Source organism: Macaca nemestrina, chromosome X (assembly GCF_043159975.1).
Source record: "Macaca nemestrina isolate mMacNem1 chromosome X, mMacNem.hap1, whole genome shotgun sequence".
Classification (NCBI taxonomy): domain Eukaryota; kingdom Metazoa; phylum Chordata; class Mammalia; order Primates; family Cercopithecidae; genus Macaca; species Macaca nemestrina.
Genome location: NC_092145.1, coordinates 150,770,287 through 150,784,204, shown reverse-complemented (window position 1 = coordinate 150,784,204; position 13,918 = coordinate 150,770,287). Strand labels below are relative to the sequence as shown.

The 13,918-nt window shown below is 48.3% G+C and overlaps 1 protein-coding gene across 2 annotated transcripts in view; it reads left to right on the top strand.

The window, feature by feature from the left end:
- LOC105478111 (WWC family member 3) overlaps positions 1 to 13,918 on the top strand; it is a 128,491-nt gene that overhangs the window by 95,941 nt on the left and 18,632 nt on the right. For both annotated transcript variants that reach the window (XM_071088662.1, XM_011735104.2), the window contains 5 exons: positions 4,488 to 4,577; positions 5,262 to 5,827; positions 10,706 to 10,826; positions 12,348 to 12,422; positions 13,101 to 13,187. In XM_071088662.1, coding sequence (XP_070944763.1) covers positions 4,488 to 4,577; positions 5,262 to 5,827; positions 10,706 to 10,826; positions 12,348 to 12,422; positions 13,101 to 13,187 — 939 coding nt within the window. The remainder of the gene's footprint in view (positions 1 to 4,487; positions 4,578 to 5,261; positions 5,828 to 10,705; positions 10,827 to 12,347; positions 12,423 to 13,100; positions 13,188 to 13,918) is intronic.

The window sequence follows — 13,918 nt, the reverse complement described above, 5'->3', positions numbered from 1 at the left end:
TTGGAGGGGTGCTTGCAGTTTGCAAGCATGGGGCCACATGGTAGGAGGCTTCCCCCAGCACAGGCTGGCAGCGTTAGGAGATCCGGCGTGGGCCAGGTACAGAGAGAGAGTGAGGTTAGTGCCTTAAGGCTGAGCTGTGCCAGCTGTGGAACTGGGCCCAGTCTGCCTGTCTCACCTGCAGTGTCATCAGCAGCAAATGGGAGGCATGTGCTGGGCTGGGGGTGTCATCCGGGGAAGAAAGAGAGAGATGCGCACCTCCTTCAGGCCTCCCGCCCCGGCAGATGATACATGCGGCGGCCTCCCAGCTGCTCAGAGCCAGCATCTCCCGAGGGAGCTGGTGCACGTCTCCTGGGCTGAGGGAGCAGAATTGAGGTGAAGGACACATACCCTAGATAATCTCAGATGGCTCCTGTCAACGCTTGCGGCATCCTTTGTTGTTTTAGCTTGCTCATGTTAGTGTGTGGCAGGCATTTATACAAGATGCTGATGTTCAACAGAGAACCCCACAGCTCTGTTGCAAGATACCTGCCATCCTGAGAAATTCTCTTTCCAAGGATGACGGCTTTTATTATAGGGGTGATTCAAAAGGAAAGATCTATCAAAAAGCAAAAATTTGGTTCTGCCGAACCTGAAGTCACATTTTCCTTTGTTATAATTTAATGACATTTTTACAATACAGTACTTTATGTAAAGTAAATAAAGACTGTAAGTTAGACTTTATATTTTCTTAATCTGTTAGCTTACTTTTCTACTCCTTTTCATAGCAGTGGTAAATATTCTTTGAAGTTCGTTTCCTTTGAATTGGGGACACAAGGCTATGTGCTTTAGGAGTTGGGCCCTGGCCAGTTTTCTGCCAGGAAACTGTATCCCCTTTTCTTTTTGTTGAAAAAATATGTACAGAAGTCAGGCAAATGTCTGATTCTCATTTTAGCAGTTTATGTCCCAGCTAGTTTTTAGGTGTCTCAGTTATTGCCAGCGTGGCCCCTGTTTGGTAAGGAAGTTACATTTTTAGTCATCTGCAACTTTCAGAATAACCAGCATAAAATTAGACTGCACATGTGGGCACTCATGGGCACTTGTGTGTGATCTTGTATGCAGATGTGCTGTCTCTTGCATGCTCCGATATGCACCTGTTTGTATAGTGACAAATGTGTTGTACTGGATAGAAGGGGGGAATTTGATCTAAAACTTTTTTCACTACAGATAAAACAATCTGAAAATAAGTCATGACTAAAGACAGTCTAAAACTGAGCCACACATATGAATGTTTCTGTATGTCATATGTGTGAAAACAGAGCTGGTTTTTTCACTACAGATAAAACAATCTGAAAATAAGTCATGACTAAAGACAGTCTAAAACTGAGCCACACATATGAATGTTTCTGTATGTCATATGTGTGAAAACAGAGCTGGAATGCGCCGATGGATTTAGCAATGGGTTGGAAATTCTACCCTGGTCACTCAAGAGTGGAGCCAGTTTTCAGTAAGAACTCAATTGAGATTCTATTAATTTGGGATTTGAGCTAATAGAATTTAGGTTGGGTTAGAATTTCTGAAAAGCATTAAGAAAAAAGTTAATAGCCTTGGACTGGGCTTGGGTAAATTCCCTACAACAAATTGCTTCCTGGGGCTGGTCAGTGTTTGCCGCCAGATATGCTCTGCTGGTGTCGTCTCTGCCCCTGGAGTCCTCTGTGACTTAATAGTGTCCCAGTGCTTGTGAGAGTGGGTTCCAAGTTACAACTCCAAAGCCCAGTGAGTGGTGTATTTTGAACTCCCTTTTAAACTCCCTTTTAAAACTCTCGGCTTTCCATCTTCTGAAAACGATGGGGTTTTTGAGGATATCGCCCTTGATAAGCATTAGGTAGGATGTGAGTATCATAGAAAATTGGGGAAATGTTTTTCAGCAGTAAAGGAAATGCCTGTTTGTTGGTAATGTGTCTTGGCTTTGGAGTCAAGCCAGCCCGACCGAGCTTTGAACTTGTGTAGCAGAGGCAAGTTACTTTATATGAGTTTCCTCGTCTGTAAAGCAGGGATAGAATCCAAAGACCAGTAAGGAATGAGGCAGTGCATACAAAGCAGTGTGCCTTTCTATAAGCCCCTCAGTGGAACTTCAGAATTGCTTTTTTAAAGTTACTTTCATTTGTACAAGCTATCAAAACATTTTCCTTAAAAACTAAAATATCATAGGTAAGTGTAATCTTAGAAAATTCTACTCAAGACTTTATTACGGCTGTTCTCAAACATTTTGGTCTCAGAACCTCCTTCCAATGTTAAAATGCTGAGGATCCCAAAGAGCTTTTGTTTATATATTTTTTTTAAAAGTTCCTTTTTCTAATTGTTTCGTTTTTCCTTTTTCCCCCACCCAGGGACCTATCAGTGTTTATGTGGATTTTTATCTGTCAGTATTTACTAATTTAGAAGTTAGCCCTGGGAAATTTTTAAAATATTTATTTATTAAAGATAACAATAGGCCGGGCACAGTGGCTCACGCCTGTAATCCCAGCACTTTGGGAGGCCAAGGCAGGGGGATTACTTTAGTTCAGGAGTTCGAGACCAGCTTAGGCAACATGACAAAACCTTATCTTTACAAAAAATGCAAAAGTTAGCTGGGTGTGGTGGCACGTGCCTGTGTTCCCAGCTACTTGGGAGCCTGAGGTGGGAGGATGGCTTGAGTCTGGGAGATGGAGGTTGCAGTGAGCTCTGATCACATCACTGTGCTCCAGCCTGCACAACAGAGCAAGACCCTATCTCAAAAAATAAAAAAAAGACACTAAAAATCCTATTATGTGTTAATATTAGTAACATTTTTATGACTGATAACTTTTTTGAAACAAACTATAGTGAGAAGAGTGGTATTATTTGCCCTTGCTATCCATCTCTTTAGCGTCTGACTGGCTAGAAGGCAGCTGCTTTGGTCATTGGCGTATTCGGCCTGTTGAGATAGGGTCATTTTGAGTGAATACGTGAAGACTATCTAGCTGTGTACTGATATGCCATTGGGAAAGAGGGGAACTCATAGGATCCCTGAAAGAGTTTCGGGGATCCACAGGGGTCTTTGGATCATGCTTTGGAAACAACTGGTTTTAATATATGATATTGAACTTGAAAGTGGGTTGTGTCATGGCTCCATTTAGGATGATGCTTGTGCTCTCTTGCCAACTGACCTCTGCATGGCACCATTTGGAATTTTGTTTGCATCAGGAGAAACAAAGGCTCGTCAGAATTTATGGTATGTGGTTGAAACTTGTAAACAAACTCAGACTGGTTTGTCTTCCTTATCCTAAGTTGGTGGCGCATCTGTTTCCTTTATGGGTGATAGCAGCTCTTTGTCGATCACGCGTCATTTGCCGTACATTATTTTATCTATGCACCATCAGTTCACTGAGCTGGAGATTGTGGACGCCATTTTTACAGGTAATGAAACTAAGGGCTCAGAGAGGGTGAGACATTTGCCTAAGGCCACACAGCTTGTGAGTGACTGGCCAGGTGGGATTCTCTGAATCCCAGGCTGCCGTCGGACACCGTGTCTGGTTTCCTCTCACTCCTACCTAACCAAGCTCTTTAAACCCCTTCGGCATGTCCCCTTCCCTGTTGGTGGAAAGAGGAAGGTATTAAAGGGGCCTGCTGTGGCCACACATCAGTGTCATTTCGATTTGTAAACAGGAGTGTTTCCTTCTAGAGGCAAACATATTTATTCCTGGACTTGTCCAACAACTGTTTATTGAGTGCCTATCCATGGTAGGCTCGATTCTAGGTGGTGGGCTTACTGTAGTAGGAACAAATTTTATTCTAGAAAACTACTAAGTAGAAAAAAGTAGAAGGAAGGAAAACGAAAATGCCTCCAACCCCATGACCTGGAGATGGCCACAGCTGCTGTTTCGTTCCATTTGCTTCTAATGTTTGAACTGTGTAGATCTTAGAATTGTATTTGTTCTTCTCTAGAAGGTGGCCTAGGATGAGGGAATCTGATTTGTTCCAAGGAATTTCAACAGATGACTGCGTGCTCTGCATTTGAGCTCATCTGCTGGTTATCTGTCCTTCTGCTCACCTACTCCTCCTCCCATCCATCCAAGCAGCCATCCCCAGCCACCCACCCAGCCAGCCATCCACCCACCCACCCACCCACCCACCCATCCACCCATCTAGCCGCCCACCCATCCAGCCACCACCCATCTGTCCACCTGTACCTCACCCACCCAGCCACACATTGACCCATCCCTGTGCCCACTCCTCCTCTCACGCATCCCCTCCCCCGTGCCCTGTGCCTGGAGCTTCCACAGAGTAGCAGGCACTGCTCAGGGTACCAGTATTTTTCAAATGGGACAAAAGCAGTCTCTGTGATGTGGGCACTTGTGACCTGGGTGCTTTTAGAATGGGTGGTCATTGCAACCTAACTCAGCTGGGGGGAATTGATAGTGGAATGTCTTGTTATGAAAATATTCTCCCTGTCTTTGAAATGTACTAATTGACTGTTTTCTTACCTACAGGATTCTGCTTCAGGAAAAAAGGAATTGTCTGCTTATGCAGCTGGAAGAAGCCACCCGCTTAACGTCCTACCTCCAGTCCCAGTTAAAAAGGTAGGTTACTTTCAAAGAGAAAACAGTATTTGATCATCGTGTTCCAATGACTGGTACATGAACTTGCTTCTTGTAGCTTGTTTTTCTCCTACTGGAGCTTGACCTGAAGTGTTGTTAACACAGAATGGATACATTATATTTTTAAAATGCTACTACTGTATGACTCAAGGACTATGGAGAGAACCACATTTGGCTTCAGGGTAAATAAGAGGCGTGAAGTCAAATGTATTCAAGGATTTTGTAACCTAATTAACAACTTCAGAAGTGTACATCTATACACGTGCACATTTTTATTTTATTTTTTTTTAAAAGCATATGCATTTTTTAAGCTAGTAAGATTTGGCTGCTCAAGAATGGCCCTGCGCACATTTCCTCATCTCTTACCGTATGGTAGAGCGTAATGTCAAGGGCCTTAGATGTGTCATTTTCTCAGATATTCCTCCTAACAATGCCCAAGGTGGGAACTGTTCTCACCTCGGCCCCAGTGAGCCCGTGGGAGCCCAGAGCGGGTGAATGGCTTGAGCAAGTGTACCTGGCTACTATGCGTTCCAGCCGGGACTGGGACTGGGACTTGGGCACGGGTCTCTGCTGTTGCCCACTGCTCTCTGCCGCCCTTTCCGTGCTCACAGGGTAAGCAGGGGTGGCTGCTCTGCCATCTCAGATGGCCATGCTGTCTCATTTCAGCCTGTGTGCCAGCACCCTGACGGTGTCCTCGGGGAGCAGCCGCGGGTCCCTGGCCTCCAGCCGCGGGTCTCTGGCCTCCAGCCGGGGCTCCCTGAGCTCAGTCAGCTTCACGGACATCTACGGCCTCCCGCAGTACGAGAAGCCTGACGCTGAGGGCGGCCAGCTTCTACGCTTCGACCTCATTCCCTTCGACTCGCTGGGGCGAGATGCCACCTTTACAGAGCCGGCAGGCCCCTCGGGCTTCCACAAGCAGAGGCGGTCCCTGGACACACCCCAGTCCCTGGCGTCGCTGTCCTCCCGCTCCTCCCTGTCCTCGCTGTCGCCCCCAAGCTCGCCCCTGGATACGCCCTTCCTCCCTGCCTCACGGGACTCACCGCTGGCGCAGCTGGCGGACAGCTGTGAGGGGCCAGGCCTGGGTGCCCTGGACAGACTGCGGGTGCATGCTTCGGCTCTGGGGGATGAAGACTTACCAGGCATGGCGGCCCTTCAGCCACACGGGGTCCCTGGGGACGGGGAAGGGCCACACGAGCCAGGACCCCCACCAGCCAGCGCTCCTGTGGGTGGAAGTAAGTGCGGATGCGGCCTCCTGCGGGGTGAGGGTTACCTGCAGGGAGGAAACCACGGGGGGCCAGAGTGAGGACCGCTGGCTTTCCAGGTCCATGGTGAGCTTTACATTTAGGAATGTTGATGTGATCGGGAAGAGCACACACCTGCCCTTTCTGGTCTGTGTTGGGGAAAGATCACTGAAAATGACAAAGTTGTCTTTCCTAGGTACTTGGCTTGTTTTCAAAAAATACTTAATTGTTCAAAACTAGGGTAAGAACCACACAGTCTTCCACGTTCAGAGGCTGCTAGAGATGTACTAGGGCCTTCATGACCTTTGCAGCATGTGTGCCGAGATGGAACCGTCAGTGTGTGCCCGCCTGAGACCGTTATGCCAACTGGTGTCTGGTTGTAGCTAGTGGAAATCTCGACTTCTTTTGTTGCTTTGACATCTCTTTATCTTTTATAGTTCTCAAGAACATAATTCTATCAAATGTGGAAGTGAAAATAATGTGTAATTTCAAAAGACATGCCCGTAAGTATCAGTCATTTCTACTGAATCAGTTTCTCTGGTGGTTCTTCAAATGGAGAAACACAGAGCTCCGTGGCGCCTCATCCGTTCAGTTGGTGTTGGTTCAGCTCCTCCTTGGAGCCGGGGCCTTTCAGCATGTAGCCTGCTTGGAAGACCAGACTCCTATTGAAGGGAATGTTGACCCCATGTGCTTTTCTGAGCCAACCCATGGCAACTTTATCTTCCTTGGGTTTTAAAGAGGATCAAGAACAAGGTCTCCCATTCCTGAAGTTCAGCACATTTAACTGACTTTTATTTGCACAGCAAAAACGTTTTAAATATTCCGTTTAGGCAAGCACTAGATAACTTGTGCAGCATAGTGGATCTTCGCCAGGGGTGTTTTTGCCTCCTGCCCCTGGGGAACACTTGGCAATGTCTGGAAACAGTTTTGGTTGTCACAACTAGGGGATGGGAGATGCTCCTGGCATCTGGCGAGTGTAGGCCACGGATGCTGCTAAGCACCCTACCACATACAGGGCAGCACCCGCCCCCGGCCTTGAGAATGATCCAGCCCCAAATGTCAAGAGGGCTGAGGCTGAGAGACCCTAGTCACGTACTATGGAGTATTTATGCGGCAAAGGGTAGAAATAAAACTAGAGAGCAGAACCAGTGTGGTGTAGTGGCAACAGCTTCAGACTAGCACCTGGGAGACCAAGCTTTTGTTCCCTGCCCTGTCCACTTCTAGCTGTGTGACCTTGAACACATATCTGGACTGAGTGTCACTTTTTCCATCCTTGAATGCAGTGATCTTTGTAACCCCTTCCGTTCACCACCATTCTATTACCCAAGAGATAGATGGATTGGTAGATCAATGGATAGGTTGATCACTCTATAAAATAGTAGTCTGTTGGCACTTATGTGCGTAACCGGAGGCCATCATGTTCTGAGACTGCCCCATGGCTTTTTGGCATCTCTATTTTGGTGTCTGCCCCTGTGTTTGCAACACACTTTGGTATCCCCAGATACATTGTTTCTGAAGTCCATATATGCAGGTATCCTTCATTTGCTTTGTTCCTCTTTATAACCACAGATTGATTGCTCCATGTTTTTTCCATTCAGTCAAAAAAAAAGTATCCAATTAGGACTTTTTTCTTAGTCTCCCTCCTCTCTCCCACCACCTTCTCCTTAAGGGATTGAGATTCCAGAATGTCAGTCTAGTTAGGCATAAAATCTGCACAAGGCCCAAGGGCCACTTTGGGCCAGAGGAGAGACAGAATGGGAGGGAGAAGGGCTGACTTAATTTCACATCCTAATTTCTTTATTTTTCTTTCGCTTTTCCTTGGCAGATGCTATAATGGTTGAAACTTCTTAGATTGGGAATTATTTGCTTACGTGTGTAGACACTGCCATCTCGTGGTGGAGTCATAGCGCATTAGTGATTATTTCTTGTGTTACACTGCCATCTTGTGGCGGAATCTTATATGACACTGCCGATAAATTCTTGACTGACACTGCCATCTGGTGGTTGATTCTTATATGACATCGGTGGTGGATTCTTGGGCGACACTGCCGCCTAGCGGTACCTTTTATGATATTGCCACCTGGTGGTGGTTTTATATATTACGTATATTACTTTGTTCCAAGGACACATTAATTTGTGTCCTTAGAAACTTGAAATGAGGGCCGGATTGGGTAGCCAGCTTCAGGCATGGACACAGGGGGGCCCCTCGCCTCCCCTGCCCCATCATGTATCAGCTGTGCTTGGAACATTGCGGTCTAAGTTTGGCCCCAGCAAGTCTTAGTAAGACAAAATTTTTGTAAGCTAAAAAATCAAATTGTCCAAACTTGCAAACCAGCCTCTGAATGATTTTTTCCTTGTGTTTTCAATCAATCAGAGGAAACAGAAGGCAGGTCAGAGGAGTGGGGCAATACACTGTGATCTTTCATACTATTTACGTTTTTGTTGCAGTTTTGTCTTCCCTGGATTTTAAAAGTCAAATGTGTTGTGATTATGAAATACTTAGCTATTGTTATCTACCCATTAGTATTTGCTAATCAAAACCTATAAAAATCTTGACTTTGCTCATCTATTTATTGATGCTTTTATGATATTGATACTCCGTTTAATGTTGTTGGCTTAGATTCGCCAGTGTTTTCACTTTGTGCTTTTTTTTTTTTAATCTCTTCTCATGCGGCTCGACAGAAGTGCTCACTGTAAGTGGCCTTGGGAGTCCCGTCGCTCAGTGTTGTTGCTCAGGCCCCAGGCACACCTTTGTGCTGTGAATGGATGTGTTCAGGATGGCTGGGGTGTGGCCAAGGAGGGTTATCTTGTAGCTGCGCTTCAACACAACTTAGCAATTGGCTTTATCGTTATCTCATTGTTAATATTCATGGCGGCTACTAAAGCTGTTGAAGAACTTTCCTAGAAGCTTTCACTGTTCATTCCCTGTATGTGTTTGTTTCTGGAATGTAATGGTGTTCATTGCTGTCATATGCCACCTGGCAGCTTTGCTATGCTGTGGTTTTTACTATATTTTCTTCCTTTTTACCAAGCAGTGTTCACATCCTTGGCTCTTACTGTCTGTCTGTCTGTCTTGAATGATGAAAAGGGAGTAAAGAGATTTTTCACATGAACATGGGGAAGATTTGACCCTTGTCTCCCTAGCACTGCTCCTGAGGGTCCACCTCTGTGCCTTGAAGCCCTAGGGCAGGCATCCAGGGTGTGGAGCGTGGAGTCTGTGCTTTTTCTCAGCCGGGGCAGTTGCCGATGGGACTTGCTCCTGGCAATTCCTACTTCCACCTACCTTGTGGGTCCGGTGACTCAGCCTGGGCTTCGAGGATTAGCTCCTTCATTTCTTTCCTCTCTGCATTGACTTCTATGGCATGATGAGAGGGAAACATGGCCAGACTTGTGCCCTGGGCTGGGGTGGTTGCAGGTGCTTAGGCTCGTTACCTGGTGCCGTTTCCTTGCAGGCATCTACAGTTGGGTCTGAGGACCTCATGTGTCAGGGTGGGAATGCAAATGGTAGTGGTGGTTTCCTTTGCTTGGGATTGATGCAGTGGATGGGGGGGCTTCCATTTGCAGTTGAGGGCCAGGTGTTTGGGTTCTTCCATGTGGCAGGGATAAAGAGGAGAGCTGGCCTCTGGAGTCCTGAGCTGTCTGAGAGGCAGTGCCTCTGGCCACCCCAGGATGGAGGCCGGCTTCCAGCCCTAGCTGATGGGGGAGAAGCAGCAGATTCCCCAGATGTGGTATGGCAGACCTTTGTAAGTTTCACTTGGCCTCCACTTGACCTTGCGAGGCCAAAGGCCACAGCCCCATGTGTTCCATGTGCTGTTGAACGTGTTTGTGTTTCATTGGTATGGATGATAATTTGGTTGAAAGGAGAGATGGTCACCAGTGGACTCAGTTTAGGAAGGCACAGAGGTCAACACTTTCCGTTTCTAGAACTTAGCCAAAGAAAAGTGCGGAGATGGAAGCGGGGGCTGGCTTTGAGTGGTGGTGGAGCGCCCAGCCGGGGCTTCCAGTTCCGTTCCGTGTTCCAGCCGAGCACACCCGCCAGAAAACAGACTCCTGGGCTCACAGTTGCATTTAGCGCAGGAAGATTATATACCCGTTTGGATTGGTTTTGTTAAAAGGAACTTACTGCTTTGAGGAAATGGGTAGAAACGGCTGATGAAATGTTAAAAGGAAACATTTCAATGGCTATTTTTGGCTCTTGAGTAAAATAGATGTGAAAGATAAAATTAAGCAGCCCAGGAATAGTAGCATGCTAACCCAGAAGGGCGGCTGGGAAGGCTCCTGCCTGAGGTCACTGAGACAGCCAGGCTTGAGCCCCAGCTTCCTCCCCCGGGGCCACAGGCCTCCCAGGTGGCGTTTTCAGAGGATGAGTGTGGGTTCAACTGTGTCCTCTGCTTTGAAGGTTGCTAATTTTTCTAGGGTTTATTTGGATAATTAAAATGTTTTTTCCTGAGTATAAAAGCAGTATTTGTTGTGTGAAACATGGGAAATACCCGACAGGGTAAAGAAGGCAGTGAAAACCATGACCTCTTGGCGAGCGCTGCTGCTGTTCCCATCAGGCGAATGCTGCTTTCCTGTCTCGTGAGCGTGAGCAGCTTTCGGAAAGCGCCATTTGAGGGGCTTATCATCATCATCTTATGTTCTGTGTGCTCATGAAGGGGGTGGAAATAGATTTATGAATCCAAGAGGTAGCCAGAAGTTCATTTCTTCAATTTTCCAATATGAAAAACGACTAGAGCGCAGCATGTCTCTGTGTGTGCGTGTCCCGGCGAGTCTCTGGAACACTCAGTGACGTAGTGGGTGCTCCAGCGTCAAGGACCCTGGTCCCTGGTGCTGTTATTTCCTGACCCTGTGTGTGTCCCTTACTTGCAGCAGTGACTCTTCGAGAAGACAGTGCCAAGAGGTTGGAGAGGAGGGCACGCCGCATCTCCGCATGCCTGTCGGATTATTCACTAGCCAGCGACAGTGGGGTGTTTGAACCTCTAACCAAAAGGTGTGAAGCCAGTCTTACTATTTCCTTCTTCCTACGCAGAATCACCTGTGTTACTGGCAATCACAAAAAGATTCCGTACCGAAACTTTCATACATTGACACTTTATTTGTCCAGGGGCAGAATATTTTTCTAGCTTCTTCACCTTTGGGTGGTTGGGTTTTAGAAAGAAGTCTTTCTCCCTGACCCTCGGGGCCTAAGGCTTGGGTCTGAAGGAGCTCAAAAAGGAGAATCAGTGTATGGGAGAGCCCTGCTTTGCCGGAAAGAACATTCATTCATTAGAAATGAATTTCCTCCCTCCCTCCCTTCTTGTTTTCTTAGCTATAGGAATGGTTTCACAATGACACAGCACCTTTTGGAATTCCATGCTTTATTTTAATCGGGCATCTTTGATGTCATTATTTTTTCATACAATTTAAGTCTCCAGTATCTAGAAGACAGTTCACTTAAAGTTAATTTTTGAACATTTCCCCAAGTATCACATGTGGTTTTGAAAGGTGTGCAAAGTTACTTTCTTCTTTTATTTGTTGTTTGTTTGTTTGCTTGAGACAGGCTCTTGCTGTTGCCCAGGCTGGAGTGCAGTGGTGCAATCATAGCTCACTGCAGCCTCCAACTCCTGGGCTCAAGCAATTCTCCCACTTCAGCCCCACAGGTATCTGGGATTACAGGCATACACCACCGTGCCTGGCTAATTTTTGTATTTTTAGTAGAGATGGGGTTTCATCATGTTGCCCAGGCTGGTCTTGAACTCCTGAGCTCAAGTGATTGGCCCGCCTCTGCCTCCCTGAAGTGTTGGGATTATAGATCTACTCCTCCACACTTGGCTAATTTTTGTATTTTTAATAGAGACAGGGTTTCACCATGTTGGCCAGGCTGGTCTTGAACTCCTGGCTTCAAGTGATCCACCCGCCTCAGCCTCCCAAAGTGCTGGGATTACAGACATGAGCCATCATGCCCAGCTGCAAAGTTATTTTCCTAAAACAAGAACAACATAAAAAAGAAATAGGCTGGGCACAGTGGCTCACGCCTTTAATCCCAGCACTTTGGGAGGCTGAGGTGGGTGGATCACCTGAGGTCAGAAGTTCAAGACCAGCCTGGCCAACATGGTGAAGCCCTGCCTCTACTAAAAATACAAAAATTAGCTGGGCGTGGTGGCGGGTGCCTGTAATCCCAGCTACTGGGGAGGCTGAGGCAGGAGAATTGCTTGAGCCCAGCAGACGGAGGTTGCAATGAGCCGAGATTGCGCCAGTGCACTCCAGCCTGGGCCACAGAGCCAGACTCTGTCTCAGAAACAAAACAAAATAAAACAACAACAACAAAAAACCCAGCAGTTTGTAGGCAGGTACCCAGTAAGATGCCTCATGGATTCTGGGGGCCTGCCCTGTTCCTTCAGACACATTATGACCTCATTGACTTACGTCACAACTTAATAAAGCCCTCTTTTAGCATGAGAGAGTTTCTGCAGAATCTGTAGCGATCGGTTCCCTCTGGAATGAAGTTGGTTGCATTTACCCCTGTGTTCAGGAACGAAGATGCCGAGGAGCCTGCCTACGGAGACACGGCCAGTAACGGAGACCCCCAGATCCACGTGGGACTCCTGTGAGTACAGACCCTAGCCTGTTGCCCCTCAGGCTGGGCTGGAGACCGGGTCCACCCCATGGCTCCCACCTGCACACACAGGGCTGGAGGGACCTTTGTTACCCCAGGTCTCAGGTGAGGGGACAGAGGTGGCAGGAAGGAGTGACGGGGAAAGGTGGCTCCACTGTTGTCTTCCAACACGGAGATGCACAGCTGGGAGCTGCCACTTCCTGAAGCCGGGGGCTCTGGCAGAGTGCGGCCTTCGGGGACGGTTGTGCCTGTGCCTGCCGGGGCTTGATTCTGCTCACTGCAGCACGGGTAGCAGGCTCCCTCCCTCACCCTCAAGGAAGTAATCTGCTGGTTGGCAGGACAACAATTCTTGGTTTCTAATTAGAGTGTCAATAAAGGCAGTGACTGCGAGGTGCCCCTGAGGGAGACAGGTGTTTGGGTCCCAGCCATTTCCTTTGCTCACTCTTTTCACTGCAGTCCAGGGCTCCTCCACCCAGCATGGTTGGCATTTGGTCATTGTTTGTTGCGGGGACTGTGCTGTACCTGGGCTTTACCCACTAGGTGCAGATGTGCCCTGGGGATAGGGTGGGGCAGAACCCCAGGCAGTAGATGGCCACTGCTGCGGTTGAGTCAGAAGGATGGTTTCACTGGGAGGCACCTGCCGTCCGTGACTCACGTCTGGTTTCCTAGGCGCGACAGCGGCAACGAGTGTCTCCTCGTGCACGTGCTGCAGCTGAAGAACCCAGCGGGGCTGGCGGTGAAGGAAGACTGCAAAGTGTAAGCCAGGCCCCAGGGCGCTGGCCAGCTGGCCACATGGCTGAGGAGGGAAAAGACAGTTTGGGAGCCTGAATTTCCAGGAAAGCACCAGGAAGTGTCTGTCTGAGGTGTAAAGTCTTCAGAAGAATCTAGTGAATGATTTGAGGCCGGTGCAGGTGCTGGTGCCAGTGCCCAGCTAGTGTGTGCCGTGTTGGCGCAGAGGAGCCTTTTGCATTCTCCTGGTGCTGGGGACGGGGTTGCTGATGCTGTCGTGCTCTTCTCTGTGATCTTGAGAGACCTCTGGCTGGGACCAGGGCGTCCTTGACGGAGCGGGGAGGAGAAAATAGGCGTCGGGAGCAGCTAGTGCCTTTGGCCTCAGTCGTGGGGCTGCTGCCTCTCTGAGCTCCATGGCTCCAGATGGGGGCCTGATGGAGGGTCCCACTTACCCAAGCAGGTGACCATGCCTGTAATGGTCTGTTCAGGGCACAGGGTGGGCCCCCTTTGGCAAGTGTTCTAAAGGCCTTAGGACCCCTGAGTGTGAGCAGCTGGGGGCTTGGCTGGGGTTTGGCCACCCCAGTGACCTCTGCAGTGCTCACAGATGGCTCAGCCCCTCCCATGTGCCAGACTTGGGGCAGGGAGGGTGGGAAACACGGGCTACCCCATGGGTGATGGACTGAGAAAGCAATGGGGGAGCCGTGTAGAAAGAGCTGAGGGGCAATTCCCAAAAAGATGGGGAGCAGCAGGGCCTGGAA